The sequence below is a fragment of the Macrotis lagotis genome, chromosome X (genome assembly GCF_037893015.1).
Source record: "Macrotis lagotis isolate mMagLag1 chromosome X, bilby.v1.9.chrom.fasta, whole genome shotgun sequence".
NCBI classification, from domain to species: domain Eukaryota; kingdom Metazoa; phylum Chordata; class Mammalia; order Peramelemorphia; family Peramelidae; genus Macrotis; species Macrotis lagotis.
Window position 1 is genome coordinate 704,452,876 of NC_133666.1, and position 21,196 is coordinate 704,474,071.

The 21,196-nt window shown below is 39.0% G+C and overlaps 1 protein-coding gene across 1 annotated transcript in view; it reads left to right on the top strand.

Annotated features, from left to right (window-relative positions):
* LOC141499679 (uncharacterized) overlaps nucleotides 1-21,196 on the top strand; it is an 84,436-nt gene that overhangs the window by 11,174 nt on the left and 52,066 nt on the right. The window contains 1 exon segment of the mRNA XM_074202327.1: nucleotides 670-2,113. Coding sequence (XP_074058428.1) covers nucleotides 670-2,113 — 1,444 coding nt within the window.

Consider the following 21,196-nt stretch of genomic DNA (forward strand, 5'->3'; position numbering starts at 1 on the left):
CTGTAGAATTTTTTAAAATTCTATTTTATTTTGTTTTTTACTTTTGTTTTCATAACTATGAAAATTTTTCAACAATCATCCACGTGCATATTTGTATTACATAATTTTCTTCCACTCTCAGTGAACAGTCTGGTGAACATTGTACATGTAGATTTGTGTTTAAGGTATTTACATATTAGTCATTTTCCATATGAGGAATCATGTTTGTCTTTCTCCTTCATTTTTGAAGACCATGACATGAGGGAGGTGAGGCCATGACAAGCCCGTGAATTGCATTTGAGTGAGGGGTGTGATGCTAAGTCACCAGCCTTACTGTTTCTTCCATAGTCATCTGGGTCTAAGCTCATGGCTTACATTGTGAATATCATGAAAATGTCATGAGAATGTCCGTGTCATAGGTGTAGTGTATGTTTGTTGTTGGGATCCAATAGGCTTATATGTGCAACTCTTTATAAAGTAAATAATCCTTAGGGTATAAGCTAGTACCATTTTAAACTGATTGGTTCCCTCCAGGAAAGATTAAATTTTGGTGTTTTTTTTGGGGGGGAGAGAATAAAGAGTAAATTAATTTTGTAGTACTAAATTAATTTACCAGTGCTGGGAAGGGGAAATAAACATATGCAAATAAATATAGCATTTGTGTTTATGTGTTTTGTTTACTTCTTTCAGAAGAAGAGATCAGACTTGAAATGAAGGAGAATATTAGAAAATTAAGCTTTTCTTTGAAAGAAACTCCCAAGCAAAGCATCATGAATGACAGTGCATGTGACTTCATGTGGAGAGAATTTGATATCACACATGAGAGAATCCCAACTGGAGAGCAACCTCATTATTTTAATCAATGGGGAACGGTTTTTTCATTGAAAGAGACTCTTGTTAAATATCAGGGAATCCACACTGGAAAGAATCCTTATGAATGTAATCAGGGTGGAAAGGCTTTTACTACCAAGAAAGGTCTTACTGCACATCAGAAAATACATACTGGAAGGAAATCTTATAAATGTAGTCAATGTGGAAAGGCTTTCACAAGTAAATCATATCTTATTACACATATGAGGATCCATACTGGAGAGAGACCTTATGAATGTAATCAATGTGGAAAAGCTTTTACACAAAGGGCTCGTCTTATAGAACATCAGAGCATCCACACTGGACTGAAACTTTATGAATGTAATCAATGTAGAAAGGCTTTTTCATTTAAGTCCAGTCTTCGTAGACATAAGAGAATTCACACTGAAATGAAACCTTATGAATGTAATCAATGTGGAAAAGCTTTTACAGAAAGGGCCTGTCTTATTGAACATCAGAGAATCCACACTGGAGAGAAACCTCATGAATGTAATCAATGTGGAAAGTCTTTTATAAGCAAGTCAACTCTTACTACACATCGGAGGATTCACACTGGAGAGAAACCTTATGAATGTAAACAGTGTGGAAAGGCTTTTTCATTGAAGAGCAGTCTTATTAAACACCAGAGAATCCATACTGGAGAGAAACCTTATGAATGTAATCAGTGTGGCAAGGCTTTTACAAGCAGGTCATATCTTCCTACACATCAGAGGATCCACACTGGAGAGAAACCTCATGAATGTAATCAATGTGGAAAGTCTTTTACAAGCAAGTCAACTCTTACTACACATCAGAGGATCCACACTGGAGAGAAACCTTATGAATGTAATCAGTGTGGAAAGGCTTTTTTATTGAAGGGTACTCTTATTATACACCAGAAAATTCATACTGAAAAGAAGCCTTATGTAGGTAATCAGGGTGAAAAGGCTACCACAAAAAGTCTTATTGTACATCAGAAAATTCACACTGGAGGGAAATCTTATGAATGTAGTCAATGTGGAAAGGCTTTTACAAGCAAGTCATATCATACTACACATCAAAGGATCCACACTGGAGAGAAACCGTATAAATGTTATCAATGTGGAAAAGCTTTTACACAAAGGTCCTGTCTTACTGAACATCAGAAAATCCACACTGGAGAGAAACCTTATGAATGTAATCAGTGTGGAAAGGCTTTTTCATTGAAACCGAATCTTTATAGACATAAGAGAATCCACACTGGAGAGAAACCTTATAAATGTAATCAGTGTGCAAAGGCTTTTTCGTTGAAGAAGACTCTTGTTAAACATCAGAGAATCCACACTGGAAAGAAAACTTAGGAATATGATCTGAGTTTCCTAAACTTTCATTGTGATAAAGGACATAACTTACTATTCTCAAAAACATAGTGTCTTTGGAATAAGAAAAAGAAAAGCTTAGTATTATGGCAATTGGAGGAAAACATTTGATCAAGAGAAGAATCCAGAGTTTCCACAATTTCAGGCAAAGTAAGGGGAATTTTACATCTCCCACAGGTCAGCTATTTTTCAGCCTACATTGAGACTACTACAAAAACCTTTTTAATATGACTTGCATTCTGTCCCCTGTTTGTTGGGACTTAATGATCGTGGTGATGATGAAGAGATTCCAGTAAATGTGAGGCAGAGCAGAACACTTGTGTAAAAGGAAAGCAGCCACTACTTTGTTGGTAAGGGATTTTGTAATTTCCTACTAAAAAGCTTCCCTTGCATGATCTTTGATAATTTTGGAAAGTCAAAGCAGAGTTCATTGACTGTTAGAGAACATAGTCTGGGATCCTGGTACAACCAAAGTGACCTTTCCTAGGGACTATGAAAGAGGTTAACAAGATACAGACTCTTGGATGGTGCACTCAATACAGTATTGGCCATGAAGTAAGGAGGACATGAGTTCAAATTTGACTTCAGACAGTAATTTCTGAGCTTTGAAACCTTTGGCAATTCCATTGCCTTGCCAAAAAAAACTAAGATAATAGTCTGTGTTTTTCTAACTCTGGTCAAGTTGGTAGGGAGACAAGACACAAACAAGTGAAATGTCAATCTTTTTTTCAGTCTCCATAAATTGATAATATTGTAAACTAAGGTGTGAATTTGTCTCTTTATTAAGGAAGGTACTAGTAAAATGTCACTGACTTTTCCTATTATGCTATTTTCATAATTCATTCTGGAGATCTGCTTGTTGTCAGCACTTTCCAACTAGAGTGATCCAGAGTGAGGTCTACTCACTTCTTTCCTGGTTTGAATTCAGCATGACCCTGATCTCAATTCTCTTAGTTGAGTTTCAATAGGTTGCTATTGGATTCTCTCACTGTTTGCCTACTTACAGATTCTCTGTCTTTAAAAGTTTTGACCTGCTGGCTCCTCTAGCTCTTTCTCCTCCTTTGACCTTGTTTGGCTAGCTTATGTCATGCTGGTTCATGTACAGAGTTAAGGTGGGAAATTTCTCTACGTCTTATTCTAGGGTACATTGCTAAAGAATCTTCAGGTTTTGAACCCTCTTCTTTGCTCATTACAAAGCTGCTGCCTTCTATTTCTCATAACCTCTTTTTTCCACACTAGAACTGTGATAAGAATTGTGACCTGGTTCCCATTCCTTCTTCCAGTGCTGGTTCAGGGTCATCTAAGATGTCCTTTTGCTCTGGTATTACTTGTTCAGTCACAGATGTCTTCATATCCCTGGTCATAGAAATGTGCCCCCAACACTCCCATGGCTGCTGATACCTCTGCCATTGGATTTCCTTCTTGGCCAGTCCCTATTCCTGTCTACACAGATTTTGCTGTTTATCATTCTAAAGCTATGATGACTAATTGTAATGTTTTTCTTTCCTGATTAGAATTTGCTCTAGTACATTTTCTAGATCTTATTGAGGTTTTTAGGGTCAGGCTTAGTAAGTCAGAGTCCAAGTGGGTGAGCTGGGTTAAAATTGTTAAAAATTTGGGGCCTCTTTGTGGCATAGTGGAATCTCACTTTGAAGAGCAGTTTGTTAGGTTTTTGCTCATCTCCAAGATTAGGAAAAATTGCTTTAATGAAATGCCATTGCCAAAATATCTTTTTGAGTACACAAATGGAAGTTGATCAGGAAAGAACAATAAAAATCTCGCATATAGAATTGATATGCAAAAAGCTATTTTTTAAAAATCTAATCCATTTTCAAAAAGAAATCCCCACATGCTAAAGTGATCTTGCCTGAAGCCCTTTTTGGTCATGAAGTCAGCACCCTGAGAGACAGCCCATTACCTACAACCTTCTTCCAGAACATACACTTCACTTACCCCAGGGTAAGTGAATTCCTCCAGGCTGTTTTGCTCTCTGATTCCCAGACCAGAGTCTGCCTGAGAAAAGGATCTCTAGTAACTCACTTCTTAGTCGATTCATTACACTTAACACTTTTCTCCTGAGAAGTTGGTATCTTAATTTCATGGCTACACTCACCATCTACAATGATCTTTGAGCCCAAGGATATAAAACCTCAAACTACTTCCATTTCTTCTCCCTCCGTCAGAATATAAAGAGTCCAGTTGCCAATATCACAGTTGTTTTTTTTTTTTGATTAATATTCAAAACAGCTTTTCAACTTTTCCTCTTTCACTGTCATCCAGAGGCTCCTTAATTTCCCCTTCAGTTTCTGGCTTTAGAGTGTTACCATCTACACATCTGACATCTTGATATTACTCCCAACTTCCTGAAATCAAGCCATTGATTCTTGCACCCTGGCAGTTTACATGATGTTAAATAAAGTGACAAGATGCAGTCATGTCAAACTCCTTTTCTAACTTTAAACCAATCAGCTGTTCAAGGTTCAGCACTGCTTCTTCCTTCATGGCCCTTATACACATTGTTTGGGGGACAAATAAAAAGATTTGGTGCTGCTATCTGTTTTGAGGATTTGTCACATATTATTCGGTTGCACACAGTCCAGGCCTTTAGAGCAGCAGTAGAGATTCTGTCTGGAACTCCCTTGATTTCTCAATAATTCAACAAATGTTCAAAATTTGGTCTCTACTTCTGTCACTTTGAAAACCAACAAAAAAAAAACAGGGCGGCTAGGTGGTGCAGTGGATAAAGCACCGGCCCTGGAGTCAGGAGTATCTGGGTTCAAATCTGGTCTCAGACACTTAATAATTACCTAGCCATGTGGCCTTGGGCAAGCCACTTAACCTCATTTGCCTTGCAAAAAAAAAACAACCCAACTGTTCTTCCAGTAAGCCTTGGTTCACATATTGCTGAAACCTCCTTACACAGTCTTAAGTAGAACTTTATAGACATTCATGATATCTCTACGGTTCTTGAAGAGATCTTTTGTCTTTCCCATTCTGTTGTTTTCTCTTGCTTTTTTTGCATTTCTCATTTAAGGTTCTATGTCTCCTCTCTTTTCTCTGGAATTCTGCATCCAATTGAGTATATTTTTACATTTTTCCTTTCCTTTCCCTTTCCTTTTCTTTCTTAGCTATTTCCAGGCCCTATTTTTTTCTGGTTCTTTTCTTTGGAATGTTTCTTTTTTGTTGTTGTTGCTGCTTCCTGCACAGTATTGTGAACCTCTGTCCATATTCTTCTAGAAAATCTGGTCAGTTAAATGTTTCCATAACATTCATATGCTTATTTGAGAAGGCATTTTGTTTAGGTGATACATAGATGGTGTTACAGTTTCTTCAATTTATAGAACATAGTCAAGGAAAATTTCTGGCAATAATATCTTTGGGACATAAAATGTCATTTTGTATATTTATTAAATATCATTCTCTCGATTGTCAGTTGACCATATCAATTCTGTTCAAGAAAGGAGTTCCACTTTGAATCAAAGCCAGTGACTTTGAAACTAAGGTGGGTCAGAAGTTTTACATTTGTCCATAATCTTTCAGTTCAGTTTTGTAATTTTTATCATCATTGGTCAATCAGAGAATAATCATTTCTATTTGAGAAATAAACTTCAAAACAACACTAGTCCATTGGATACTGAAGGATCTTAGGTTTTAAAAACTCCTTCCCCAGGGATCATAAGGTTTTAAGACCATTTTCAAAGAGAAGATACCAGAGAATCTATTAAGTCTCCAAAGTATTTCACAGAGATAGAGGATTTTTAGTCTTTTGTATTTCCCTCAAACAGTAAGTTATTTTTTTTTTTTTGTTTTAAACAAAGCATGAGAACACCTAGGTGGCATACTGGCCCTCAAATCAGTGACTCAGACCTGTTATAATTTTCGAGCTGTATGACCTTCAACAAGTCACTTAACTCCCAAGTTTCTGAAGTAGGATTAAAATAGGTCTTGATTAGACACCCATTATTTTTTCTACTGCAGCAAGAGATGTATTCTGTATTTTAAATAGAATACACTGAAAATACTCATACCTATTTGATAAGGAAAATCAAAGAGAATTGGATAAGCTCCCTTGATTAGAGATTGTCATTCATTATTTTAGTCTCTGTTAAAAGTCAAAATTAAATGTTAGTTATTTAAGAACTTTATTTTTATTGTCTCATTACAGATAGTATATGAAATGATAAATATACATGAAGGTCAATTATATGTTAAAATTTTTTAGCATTTGTTTTTAACGTCACCTTTATAAGATGAATATTTCTTCAGAAATGACTCTCTTTGTTCTATACTGGCAAAGTGGCAGCATTCTCTCCGTATCTCTGCTGACTGACTAACCTAAGTTACCAGTCAACTTCTTTGAGAATCTGCCACATAGAATAATAATAACAAAAGTTTAGGATCAGTTCACACCAGAAAATCTCTGTCACCAGTGTCTGCTTTGGTAGCATGTTGTGTTGGTCCATTATGGTTTCATGAGGGGCTCCACTGTGCCTTTCTGGGGACCACAGTTTTCAAAGAATTAGTTCTCTCTGCTGCAGGAATGGAAACCCAAGGAACATCATGGTCTGGTGATTGTACTTTTTGAGGCAGTGCAAATCAAAGGAAGTCTGGAATCAGATGATTACTCTTTAGCTCTATGAAATGACAGGGTGATAATTTCCACTTGAATGAACAATCTTCATGGAAGTTTGAAATCAGTGTGAATAAGATCGAAAAACAGAATTTATCAATTCTTATATTGCATTTATACAAGCTCATTTTATGCAGTCACTGTGTAATCCCCAAAAGCAATATATATTTGATCATGATGGTTTGAAATCTACAGGAACAAACCTATTTTGGTTAAACTATGCCTATACTCCGTGTCATCTCTTGTCCTCCAAGTGTTGTCTGTGACTTCCACAAAACTTGCCCCAAGTTCCCATTTTATTTTTCATGCCAACCCTGTTGTGTTAGTTCTGCTTTGGTGGAATGGTTCTATTGGTCCTTGATGGTTTTATAGGAGTCTTGGATCTCTACAATACATGTCTAGGAACCATGGTTTTCTTTTCTTTTTCTTTTTCTTTTTTTTTTTTAGGCTTTTTGCAAGGCAAACAGGGTTAAGTGCCTTGCCCAAGGCCACACAGCTAGGTAATTATTAAGTGTCTGAGACCGGATTTGAATCCAGGTAGTACTTCTGACTCCAGGGCCGGTGCTTTATCCACTACACCACCTAGCTGCCCCCTGGAACCACGCTTTTTAAAGAGCTTGTTCTCTCTGCTGCAGGAATGCAAAACAAAGTGGCATCTTGGCCTTTTGATTTCAGTGTTATGGCATTATAATGACACATGAGTCTGGAATGGAGGACTTCTCTGGTGCCCTGAAAAACTGACAGTGTGGGCCTAGGATCATTGGCACACAAATCATCAGTCTTCCTGAAAGTTTGGAAACAATTTGAATGAAATTGAAAAACAGACTTAAAGGTTCTTATATTGCACTTGGAGCATTTGGAGTTTTATGTAATCACTGCCTGATCTTCAAAAGCCATATAGACCCAATTATGACAGCTTGGAATTTCCAGAAAAACCCTGTTATGATTAAAATATGCATGTTTCTTGTCCCAGAGGATAAATATCCTTGAAATTAAATTAGGCCATTATTTACTGCTAAAGAGACCATTTAAAAAATTTTAACTCAAAGCTTTTGGACCATGACCTCAGTCGCTCAAAGACTGTGACCCTCTAAGATGGGAAGGGGTGGAAGAGGAATAAAAGTGAGTCATGCTGTTGACTTCCTTTCAAAATGATGGTGAACTCAAATAAGCATAAGATACATTTTCAAACATGAGATGGCATGTACTTTTTAATAATTATGTTATGATGAATCTAATTTTATATTAGTGCGCAAAACCTTTTAAAGATAACTTTTAAAAAATTGAGTAATGTCTATCCTACCCAATGGTAATGGATAAGAATCAAATCTCATGCCCTGTTAACTAGAAAAATCACTGCTGGCATTCTTCAGCAATAGGTCAGCAGTAGTAACAAAATACAATAAGGATCACTAGGGAAATTGCATTATGTTCTCAGGTTGTATAGCTCATGAAATAATTTGAACATTTACCATATAAGCACCAAATGGTTACAATGTCTTAGAATAAAAAATTCAAAGTGCAAATAATGAAAGGATAAGTGAAATGGAAAGATTGAAAGTGTGAACTGTCTAGTACCATGGACAAAGCAAATGCAGTCTCTTGTCTATATTGTTTGTATTCTATTTTCAGTTTCTATATTTTTGGTCAAGTCACTCATTCTGAGTTCATGGCCTGAGAGAGGAATGTGATGACAGCCCTATGACTGTGTTCATACAGTTTCTGCGTTTATCTTGGGAGTTGATTGTTGTCTGCAGTAACTTTAAGTGGAATTTCTCTATCTCTTGCTCTGGACCTTGTCCATATATGGAAATCCTGATAGTTTATGTGGGTTTATTTTATGTACCACTACTTTGCTGCATACCAGACACCTCTCACAAAATAACGTCAGATCTAAACAGTTGGAAAAATGTCAATTACTTACGGTTAAGTCAAGCTAAAGACAGTTCTGCCCAAATTAAATTACTTATTCAGTCCCATACCAGTCAAACTACAAAATAACAATTTAACCAAGCTAGAAAAAATATTAACAAAATTCATTTGGAGCTACAAAAGAGGAAGGATAACAAGGGAACTGATGATAAAAAATGTAAAGGAAGGTGGCCTTGTTCTACCAAGAAAAAACTATGCTACAAAGCAGCAGTCATCAGAATTGCCTGGTTTTGGTTAAGAAATAGTGATAGACCAACTGATTAGGATAGATTCAAAATAAACAGCAGGAGTTGACTCCTATAATTTCCTGCAGGACAAACCCAAAGACATTAGCCTCTGGGATAAGAACTCACTATTTGACAAAATTGTTGGGAAAACTGGAAAAATTGTATGACAAAAACTAGGCAGGGACCCACATCTCACACCCTATACCAAAATAAGGTCAAAAATGGGTACAGGATTTAGACATAAAGGGTGATACCATAGACCAATTAACAGGTCATAAAGCACTCTGTAAAAAGTATGGAAGGGGAGAAATTTATGACTAAGCAAGAAATAGATTACATTGTAAATTGCAAAATGGATGATTTTGACTTTCAAATTAAAACATTTTTCACTTAAACCAATGCTGTTAAAATTAGAAGGAAAACAGAAAGCTGGATATCAATTTTCACATCTTGGAGTTTTGATAAAGCTCTCCTTTCTAAAATATATAGAGAATTGCATTGAATTTGTAAGGTCACAATTCATTCCTCAACTGATAAATGGTCAAAGTTTATAAACAGACTGCTTTCAAGTCAAGAAATTAAAGCTTTATATAATCATATGGAAAAATGCTCCAAATCATCAATGATCAGAGAAATGCAAATGGGACAATGACCAATGCTGGAGAAGTTGTGGGAGTTTTGGGATAGGAATACACTGTTGGTAGAGCTGTGAACAGATCTAACTATTCTGGAAAGCAATATAGAACTATCCCCAAAGAGCAATCAATGTGATCATACCTTTTGCCCCAGAAATATCAATACTAGGCCTATATCTAGAAGAAGTTATAAAAATTAATAAAAGTCACAGATGATACAAAATATTCACAGCAGGTCTTTTTGTAATGGTAAAGAATTGGAAATTCAGGGGCTGCCCATCAGTTGGGTAATGGCTGAATAAGTTATGATATATGAATGTTATGGAGTACTGTTGTTCTATAAGAAACTATCAATGATCAGACTCTAGAGAAGAATGTAATGAATTACAGCAGATTTGTTCAAAAAAATTTATACAACATTCTGATGGTGTTTGAAGCATTCAGAACCAAGAGAACATTGAATACATTAACAACATCGTGAGTTGATCAGCCTTGATGGATGCAGCCCCTCTCAGCAGTCCAGAGAGTTGGGATAATCCTGGGAAGAAGAAAATGAAGCAAAACCAAACCAAACCTAAAACCCTACAGAATCTGAATGAACTCTACATTCACTTTAAAAAAAATTTCTCTTATGTTTTTCTTTCCTATCTCATGGTTTTCTTTCTGTTCCCTTAATCCTAATTCCTCATATAGGAAATGACTAATTTGTAAACATGTTAAATATGAATGTGTATGTACAATAATTGTCAGACTGTTTCCTGGTGAGGAGAGGGCAGTAGGAAATGAGATTGGAAGGAAATTATGTCATTTAAAAATATGCATTTGTGGGGCGGCTAGGTGGTGTAGTGGATAAAGCACCAGCCCTGGAGTCAGGAGTACCTGGGTTAAAATCTCATCTCAGACACTTAATAATTACCTAGCTATGTGGCCTTGGGCAAGCCACTTAACCCTATTTGCCTTGCAAAAAAAAAAAACCCTAAAAAAAATATGCATTTGCAAGTGGATGAATGGTGAATAACTTTTATAATTAATTGGAAAAATAAAATACCAACTGAAAATTTAATCAAAAACAAAAGAAAGAAAATAATAGCCCTGCCTTTGTCTCAGATTTCTGGTCAGAGTCCAGGGAAAGCTTGTTCTTAACTCTTTGTAAATGAAATCATCCTTGGAAAGTGAAATATTGACATTTAAAAAGAATGTAAATGAGTTTTTGTATTGTATATAGAGGGAAAGTGTGTGTTTGGGTCTATGTGTTTTTATGTGTGGTTGTATTTGTGTGTGTGTGTGTGTGTGTGTGTGTGTGTGTGTGTAGTATTAGGTCTTTGGATTTTTGTTTTGTAATTTGTTTCTTTTGGAGAGATCAGACTTATAGTGAAAGAAAATTAGAGGGCTGTGCCTTTTTATGGAAGGAACTCATCATCCTCAACTCCCACCCCCACCGGCACCATCTTCCAGTGAAGAAACATGAGGCAGGGAGATGGGAGAGATTGGCAAAAAGGTTCTTCCAAACAGGATTTCAAGTGGGAAATGTTTCAATTTTGCTTGTGGAGTGTTTCTGAGTAAAACAATGCTCCCATAAAGTGATCTGCTCATTATAGATCTCGCCATATATTAGCTAATTGGATTTGAGCCCTCAGAGTCATTCTCTCTACTTGCCCTGAAAACTGAAGGTGATGGATTGGGGGCAATTTCCATTAAGTCCCTACTGTGTGGACAAATCTTTGAGCATTAATAACTGTCCATAGAGTGGCCAGGTTGATTTCAATAGGCAGAATGGGGCAAATTAGGAAACGATTTTTTTTTTAGGGTTTTTTTTTTTTTGCAAGACAATGGGGTTAAGTGGCTTGCCCAAGGCCACACAGCTAGGTAATTATTATTAAGTGTCTGAGGCCAGATTTGAACCCAGGTTCTCCTGACTCCAGGGCCAGTGCCCTATCCACTGCCCCACCTAGCCACCCCAGAAATGATTTCTTTGAAAGGGATTTTTCTCACTTCTTTAGCCCTAACCCTCCAGCCTGAAAATGCTTCAGACCTCCCACTAAGCTGCTTCTGCGAGGATCAAAAGAGATTTAGATCCCTTGCATTTGAGCACATGCAAAAATCTCCCTGAAGTCAAGGGAAAAGGGAAACTATACAGGAATGACCTTGGACCAGAGGTTTCTCTCTGTCTCTGTCTCTGTCTCTCTCTTTTTTAGGTTTTTTGCAAGCAAATGGGGTAAAGTGGCTTGCCCAAGGCCACACAACTAGGTAATTATTGTGTCTGAGGCCAGATTTGAACTCAGGGACTCCTGATTCCAGGGCTGATGCTCTATCCACTGCACCACCTAGCTGCCCCCTTTTGTTTGTTTTGAAGACATAGGAAACCCAATCCTAACTCTCCTTTGGCCTCTTTTTTTTTTAAGGTTTTTTCAAGGCAAATGGGGTTAAGTGGCTTGCCCAAGACCACACAGCTAGGTAATTATTAAGTGTCTGAGACGGGATTTGAACCCAGGTACTCCTGACTCCAGGGCCGCTGCTTTATCCACTATGCCACCTAGCCGCCTCTCCTTTGGCCTCTTGAAACACATCAGAAGAAAACTCTTCATTTAATAGTAGACACAGTAGGAAAGTGAAAATATTCTCTTCAAAAAGCTCTTAAGGGTATGTCAAGGCAGGTCTGAAGACCTTTTGGGATCTGAAACCCATGAAGGTCCAGTGGTTCCTGGTTTAACACAAGCTTAGAGGGAGAAATTGAGTTGTAAAGGAACCTGAACATGGGGATGCTCAAGTTTGTAAAATATTCAGAGGTGGGAACAGGGCAGTGGTTAAAAGGCAGCTACCTTGTCACCTGGCTCCCTCTCTGTAGACATCACAAGGCATGGCAGAAATAGCTAACAAGCATCAGGGAGGGGAACAAGCAATCCACTGTCAACAAGGGATTAGCAACTCCTATTTTTTTCCTACAGTTCTCTGTAGAAGAAATTCCAAAAACATATTTAGAGCCAGTGTAAAAGTTAATAAAGCCTTTCATCCAAGTGGCAGATGCCATCAAGAGCCACTGGGTCACTAACTGAAGGTGGATGGGCTGAGCCTCTATTCCTTCAAAGTCAGACACCAGTATTTCAGTGCTGCATAGTCATTTAGATGGTGAACTGAGACAAAGACCTCAGGCCAAGCCTTTTCCTAGTTGCTGGGATCAACTGGGGTCTGTGAATATTGTAAGGAACTTTAGTTTTAACCAAGAAGGATAGAGGTTTAGTAGACTATTTAAATAAAATAAGGAGTCCAGAGGATAGTGGGTGACAGCACTCAGACTATTGAGTTGTTCAGCATTCAATGAAATGTTCAATAAAATACTATTGGAACAAGAGCAGGGAGCCTAGGGTGGAGTTTGGGGAAGCTGAAAACTAGGGTTGTAAGATGATGTGTCTCTGAGCTAAACATGAACTACTTCAACAGTCAGAGCTTGGCACTCCAAAATACTTAGGTACAATTATCCCCAACATTTAGTAATGTCTAACCACTGTGCAAGTGGTTGTGTGTTGTACTACTTAATGTAAATGTTTCAAATCTGCATGTTTCTGATATGCAATATATTCTTGCTGTATGCAATTGCACAGTATAATTATAGTCATGGAGCACACTGATTAATAATTTATACAAGTAATATATATTAGATACTTGGGTCTGGGTTTTATATTCTGCCAGAGAGAATGACTTTCATTCTATTGAACTGTGCAGAAAAAAAAGAAAAAACCAAGCATCCTCAATTGATTATATTTGTACATTGTCAACAAACTTAACAAAAAGTGTCATAGAACTGCTGGTTCTCCTAACTACTTCGATTAATGTATGTAGTTGATTGGGAGGAGACAATTGAGATTTTATGAATATTAGTGTTTGGGAGATTGTTTCCAATTTGGTTTGCATATAAGCTCGTAATGTAGCAGTTGAGAAAAATAATTAGCCATCTATATAAAAAAGGATTCTTTTTAGGGTATATTTCAGAGATATTCAATTACATTATAAATTGAATTTTATTCATATGTCTATTTGTACCAATAAAATGATTTTGGAAGTTCTGACATCAAAAGGAACAGTCCCCCTGAAACTTTGTATTAGAATATGTATATATTTTAGGTCAATATCTAAAGAAAATCAAGCACAGGCATAAAATACAAAGTAACAATTTATAAATAGATCAATAACATCTTAAGAACCAATAGAGTAAAAGAATAAAAATGATTACAAAAGGAAAACAGAGTTATTGTCTGCAGCAATGCCTTCCATTTGTCCCACACTTCATGAGCATCATAACAGACAACACATTACCACAAATATGCCAAACTGGCTAGGCATACTGTTTGAATAAGGAGTTTTGGTTTCTATTTGCCCCTACAAAATGACACATTCACGCCAACAAAACAAACAAAAAAAAGTATATTTAATAAAGTGATTATAATCAGGTGGAAATATATCAGTTTTACAGCAAAAGTAACCAATAAGTCCCAATATAATAAAAAGAAGAGCAAAGCCTCTATAAAGATAGATATTAAAAGAAAACATCACCAATCAAGGGAGCACCAACATATGAATCCACAGTGTCTGGGAAGTTCCAATTTACAGCCTTTCAGAATCGCGATTGGGAAAATGTTCCAGGCAAAGTGTCCTTTCCATGGGCAAAACTCCAAGGGCTGGCCAATGTTAGGGACTTTAAATGGGTCCTGGACAAAGGTGGCATGCTGCTAATAGGTTTATATAGGCTTTTTTAGCACTTAACCAGGACATGTAAAGAGTACGTGCATGACTTGGGAAGATTCGTGGCCAAGGTTATGAAATTAATTAAATGTTGAACTTCTGGGTGGGTAGCCAACCCTCCCAGGATTCATCCTCCAGGAATGACTACTTCCTAAAGGGAGTATTGGGCACATGCAAAAATATCCAAGTTCATACAAAGGTGATGGGGGACCTTGGGTCAGGGAACCAGCATATGGCCTTGTCCAGGATCAGAATGGGTATTAAACCTTCACACACACACACATTTGTTTCTGATTGACACTTTCAGTGCCTGAATAATCTTTGGGAATCTCCTGTTACCCTTCAAGGCTTCACCACTGTTGATAAAGCTTGTTAAATTATTTTACAGTGAGTGCTTACTGTTCTCATGAGGGGGGAAACCAACAAAGTCTAAGTGTAGACCTCAGTTATTAGTCTTATAACTGCTTTTGAAAAGTGTAGTGGAAAAGAAACATTTCAGAACTATATAGCTCCTAAGGATGTTCTATTTAAACTCAGGGTGTACTTTGAGTCTGTGCAATAAAAAAGGGGTATCCATTGGCTCCCCCATTAAGAGAAGTTGACCTTTGACCATATCCTTGAGATGGTAGAACCAGAGAGGGTGGTACCAAAGACAAGTTTAATCATGAAGCTTCAAGACTTGGTGAAAAGCTCAACCAAGTAAAACTTTAATATCAATCAAACTATACCTGATTCTGGGTTTCTTGGGGAAAACTATGCCACATTTAACTTACTGGGGTGATGAAGGAGATGCTTCAATATTTGGGACAAGTTCATACAGGTTATTGATTGTCTAAACAAGAAAATGTTGCATGATCTGCCCACTGTCAAACAGTCATTTAGCTAGCCCTAGATGCTGGCCTTGCTTCAGAGGAGGGCCCTCAAATGGCATTGCACCACTCCACTGCCTGCCATGCTTCTTATTTAGACCAAAGATCACCCCTACCTTCCTCCCTACCACACCCAACCATAGATCTAGTTAAATTGAAAAAAAAAAAACTAGTCTTTTGCATTTTGCCAATTAAATATTTGAGCTAGAAAAAGTTTGATGTTGGTTTTTTATCCTTTCTTGTCACCCAGTAAACTGATTTTAAAAAATATTACATCACACAGATATATTCTCTTTCTTATGATAGATGTTTCTGAAGTTCTTAAAATTCTATTTATATTATAGCACAACTTCTAGATTGGGAGAGACTGTACTGAAGGGATTATATATATATATATATGTGTGTATATATGATAAACTGATCTGTGGCCAAATGTTTAATTGAATATTAAAGTATTCTTTGATTTGATCAGAAAAAAGGTCTGAGCTTCAAGTTCTTGAGTTATATGAAACATAAGAGACCATGATAGGGCTGTTTTTTTTTTTTTTAACAATTATACATCTCAAGGGACCCATTTGTCCTATCTGAACCCTGGTCCTGTACTGATAAACTGGGGACAGTTAGGTGACTTAGTAGATAGAATACTGATTCCAGAGTCAGAAAGAGCTGAGTTCAAATCCATCCTCAACCACTTACTACAAATGTGAGCCTGGCAAAAACCAAAACTTTTTTTTTTTGCCTCAGATTCTCATCTATAAAATAATCTGCAGAAGGAACTGGTAAAAGTGTATCTTTGTTAAGAAAACATCCAAAATGTTCATGAAGACTCAGACATACCTGAAAAATGATTAAACAACAACTGTTCAGTCAGTGATTATGTTCATTTTCCTTTTATTGTTTAAAGAAACTTTGGAAAATGGGACAGCTCTTTTGATGAATTCAGGAAATTGCAGGTGTTCATTCACTCTTAGACTTGAAAAGTCTAATCTTTCATTCAATTAGAAATCACATTTCTTGATGTTTTAATATTTCTTTTTTATTGTCTTTCTTTGATTTTTAAAGCTTCAAAGTCTGCTCCCCTTGTTTTTGAGGACTAGACCTAAGCTGGAGAGGGCTGATGCAGGTTTGTTGGGTACTGACCATCCTTTACTTAATAAACTGACAGCCTTCTTCCCTAGGGCTGAGAAGATGGGATGCCCTTGCTTAAGGGAAGGTACCAAAGCAATGACTTGCTGAGTTCCCCAAGTCCTACATGGAAATGGAGCATTCACAAGATTCTTTGGTATTTTCACAAATGGCAAGTTATTCTTTTTGTCTATATTAAGAGAAAATTTACCAAATAAAGATGTACCAGTTTAGATGTTTAACCACGCTCTCTTCTAGCCTCATTTCTCATTTCCTAGGATCCAGATCAGAAAAGAGGCTTTCTAAGTCCACAATCATTATCACCATCTAGAAGTCAGTTTGAATTTCCATTGTTTTTTTATAAAACAATGTGATAGGAGAAAAATTCAAAGTCTAATAATAATGAAAAAGGTATAGAAAACCTGAAAGACCATGGCCAGATGTCCTCACTTCCATTCTGTGCATTTCTGCCTTCTCTGCTCCAGAAGCATCTCCTCCTGCTCCAGCTGCCCCTGGTCTCCCGGGCTGATGGCCCTCGGAGCAGGACCAGGTCCTTCTGCCCCAATGGCCTTTTCTCACAGCTCCCCATCCCATCAGCTCCAAGCCCAATTTGAAGTGCGTTTGGGCTACTTGTAGGGGCCCACAGGACAGTTTCCCTTCCAAGGCATCCATGGCTTCCTAGGTTTTCCAAGAGCTAACTGCTGCCATCTCCTCAAAGCAGAGGCCCCCTTCCTCTCAGGGGGGGCTGGGGGGAGGAGGTGGGGGCGAGACTTGGTGGGAGGGATGGGGAGGGAGTGGAGGGGAGGAGCTCTCAGAGATGAGCCGCCTGGTGGGTGGGGGGCCAGGGTGGAGCTTCAGCCAGGATGGCGGGGTTTGGAGTCGGGGAGGAGTTTAGGGCAGAAAGAAGGGATCTTTGCAGTGGAGAAGGCAAATCAGTGGTTGGAGGGCAGGGCTTAGGGAGGAGGCTGGCTGGGTCCTGGAGTTCTGGCTCTGGGTGTGATTGGAGGATCCTGGGAGCCTCGGGCACTGCACTGGGTGGTGCTTTGGGGCTTAGGAAGTCTCTCCCAGAGGGTTGTTTGGTAGGAAGAAGTCTTGTTCTGCGTTCCCCGGGTCTCAGTTCTCTCCTCTCTTTCCTGGGAGCTGAGATCACTCCACCTTCTGGAAGCCAGTTTTGTGCTTGCAGGTCCCAGGTAGGTTGGAGCCAGAGCCCTCCTCCCTCCCCCCCAACTTCCCCTGTTCCCTGTATTTTGCTAGCTTCCTTTGCCACGGAGTCACCCCCTCTTCATCTGGCCTCCTTGTGAGTGTCCTCTAGGCCTGCTGGGAGCCCCCTGCCCTCCCCAGCCTGGCCACTGGATGAGCTCCTCTTCCCCCTCCCCTCCATTCTTTTCCAGACTCCTAATCCTTTCCCAGACTTCCTCTGTAATGCTTCCCAGATTGAGCACTGGCTCACATTTTCCCAGGCTTCACACTTTTTCCATAGGAGTCAGGAATCCTGATTGTAGCCTTCCTGGCAGATCCTAGGTGCCCTGTCTCCCTGTTCCCACCTCTTGATTAGAGATTCAGGTTTCCTGCCTTCACCTGCATCCTATTAGGATCCAGGAGTCCTGCCTTCCTGCCTCCAGGACCCCACTTTCACAAGCTTTTTCGCTGGCCCCCCTTATCTGAACCCCTGAATCTTGACCTTCTGCATCAGATCCCAGATATGTATCCTAGTATTTCCAATTTACAAGCAGAGGTCCTATCAGGGAGTACCAGTATCCACCCCTGCTCCTCCTTTGATCTCAGGACTCAGTCATTCTATTTTCCCAGGTTTGGCATCTACCTGGCACCTTTCATTCAGTCCTTGAGCTCTCCCTGTTAGAATGTCTTATTTCCCAGACTCTATTCCTGCTCCCCATACCAGGCCTCCTTCTTCCCTGCCTCAGTTTCCTTTTTTATGTTGATATTTTATTTTTCCAATTTCAGGCTTTGACAGTTTTTCAGCATTAGTCTGGTAAAAGTCGTCAGGTACATTTGTGTTTAACATCTTTAGCTATTAGTCATTTTGTTTAAGAAGAATCAGAACTAAGGGAAAAGCATGAAAACCAGGAGATGGGAAGGAAACAGATGTTTTTACAAAAGGCAACATTGTAAACATTTACATTCTGTGGAGATCCCCACCCCCACCCTGATGGGTCTCCCCAGGTTGTCCTTGATCTCTGGATTGCTCTGAGGAGCTGCCCCCCCCCCTTAGTAGATCAACTCATAATGTTGTTAATGTGTTGCCTTGGTTCCCTTCCCTTTGCTCAGTCTCAGTTCATATAATTCTTTTCATGCCTTTCTAAAGTGCAGCCACTCAGATTTTCATATAGAGCAATAGCACTTCATACCATTCATAATCCTTAAAATGTTCATCCATTCCCCAATGGATGGGCATTCCTTCAATTTCCAATTCTTGGCCTTTGCAAAAAGATTTCCCGCCTCAACATCTTTCATTCCCTTCTGGCTTGAATACAGACTGAACTTTGTTTCCCAGTCTGAGTTTCCCCTGGTCTTTTCCTTGTAGTTTCATTCCAGACCCTTTGCATCCTCCATTTTCCCTGGCTTCAGTAGTTTAAGTTACCTGGGGACTGGAGATGTGGGGAGGCAAAGGACCAGTTGGAGGGAGGGTGCTGCCTGGTTCTCCCTCCTGGCATCCCAAGCTCTTTCTGCCTCTGTAGAAGCCTGAGGAGAGGAGTATGAAGAATAGCATGAAATGGGAGAGGAATGTAGTCTTTGTCTTCTCTTCTACTTCTTTTCTAAGGGCAGGGCCTGGGCCTTTGTAACTCCAGAAGGACCACACCCTTTATAAATGCCTGGAGGCCTATCTCTTGCCCCTGTTGAGGAGGCAAAGCAATCCCTCTTGCCACCCCTCCTGAGATCCTTCTGCCTCCCCAGCTCAGTCTGCAGAGACCCTAGGTCTGGCCCAAGCAGGTCCTGAGTCAAATCCAGATGCCAAAGTTGGAGAAATTGGAAGAATTTTATTGTTCAAATATTAATCTTCCAGAGTATGATCTCCAAATCTGAGATTAAGATTATGGGTTTTTCTTAGCAGAAGTAAAGAAGGGAGGAACTTTCCAGGTGTTTCTAGACTGCCTCCTGGGGAACAGAAAGGCTTAGAATGAGAAACCTTTCCTGGTTAGGAGTAAGCTCTGATAGTAGAGCTTTGGCTGTTGTGATATTTGTGGATCTATCAAGGGAGGGAGAAGCAGGACCCCAACATAGATAAAGACCAGAAAAGAGATGGAGGAACTTGACCAAATGGAATCACATTGGTCCTTGCTCCCTTTGCAGGAATTCTGGATTCATGGCAATGGACCTTGGGAGTCTCAGACCCAAGTTTCAGGTGAGTGCAGTCTATCTCCAGGCTGGTCCAAGTTGGGGCATCTGGGTGGTGTAGGGGGTAGAGCACTGACCTTGAAGTCAGAATTACAGGAGATTGAATTCAGTCTCCGTCACTTGCCACTTCTAAACTGTATGATTTTGGGCAAGTCACTTAACTCTCTTTGGGTCCAGGACCATCTCCAATCATCCTGATTCCTATCCCCCCCCCCCCCCCACTCAAATCCAATTCACATGTTTTATCTTCCTGATGTCATGGTCTTCTGAAGGAGAAACATCGGACCACCAAGAGTAACCAAATATATTCGTATAGCTATAGTGGAGGGTTCACAAAGCTGACAATGCCTTCTTATGGATTATTTCTTACCAAAAAATAGGTTTGAAATTGAACCTCTTAGTAACCACACTGTCCTGTTCACTTCTGTGTTTTAAACTGATTCATGGGACCCTTGGAATCTTGAGAATGAACCTTTCCCACCTAAAACTGGTAAACTCCTTGTTTGTTTTTAAGTTCTCCCTCCTTACAGTCAACTTTCAAGGACCACTTCAGTTGTGAATTCACTCTTGTTCTTTTTTTGCTAGGCAGTGGGGGATTAAGTGACTTGCCCAAGGTCACACAGGCAAATATTAAGTGTTGGAGGCCAGATTTGAAATCAGGTCCTCCTGACTCCAGGACTGATGCTCTATTCAGTGTACCACCTAGCTGCCCCATGAATTAACTATTTTTTATTTTTTAGGTTTTTTGCAAGGCAGTGGGGTTAAGTGGCTTGCCCAAGGCCACGCAACTAGGTAATTATTATTAAGTGTCTGAGGCCGGATTTGAACTCAGATACTCCTGACTCCAGGGCCGGTGCTCTATTCACTGCACCACCTAGCTACCCCATAAATTGAATTTTAATGCCTGCCTAGCATTGTGTACACACACACACACACACACAAACACACTCACAAACACACACTCACCTCCCCACATTCCCTGTGATATAAGCAGTCTTATATAGCTTATACACTAGCAATGCGGCAAATCATTCTTAAATCAGGCTTCTCCCTATGCCATCCTGCTTATCACAATATTCCATCCCAATCCCACAAAAACTTGTTTTTCTATTCCCTAATTGATGGGCATCCTTTTGCTTTCTCAGGCACAACTAAAAGAGATTCTATAAGTATTTTTGCATAATTTGATCTTTTCTTCCTTTTTAAAAAAAACTGTCTTTAGGCTCTACAGCTGGCAGTGGTGTTGCTGGATCAACAGATAGGCAGAACTCTATAGCCCTTTTGGGAACATTCCAAATTGGTCTGCTGAATGGTTGGATAGTCCACAGCTCTACCAACAGTGCATCAGTGTACCAGTTTCCCACAACATTTCCAACATTTATCATTTTCCCTTTCTGTTATATTTGATAGATATGAGATGGTACCTCATAGTTGTTTTAATTTGTATTTTTCTAATCAATAGTGATTTAGAGCATTTTTCACATGGCTAGAGATAGTT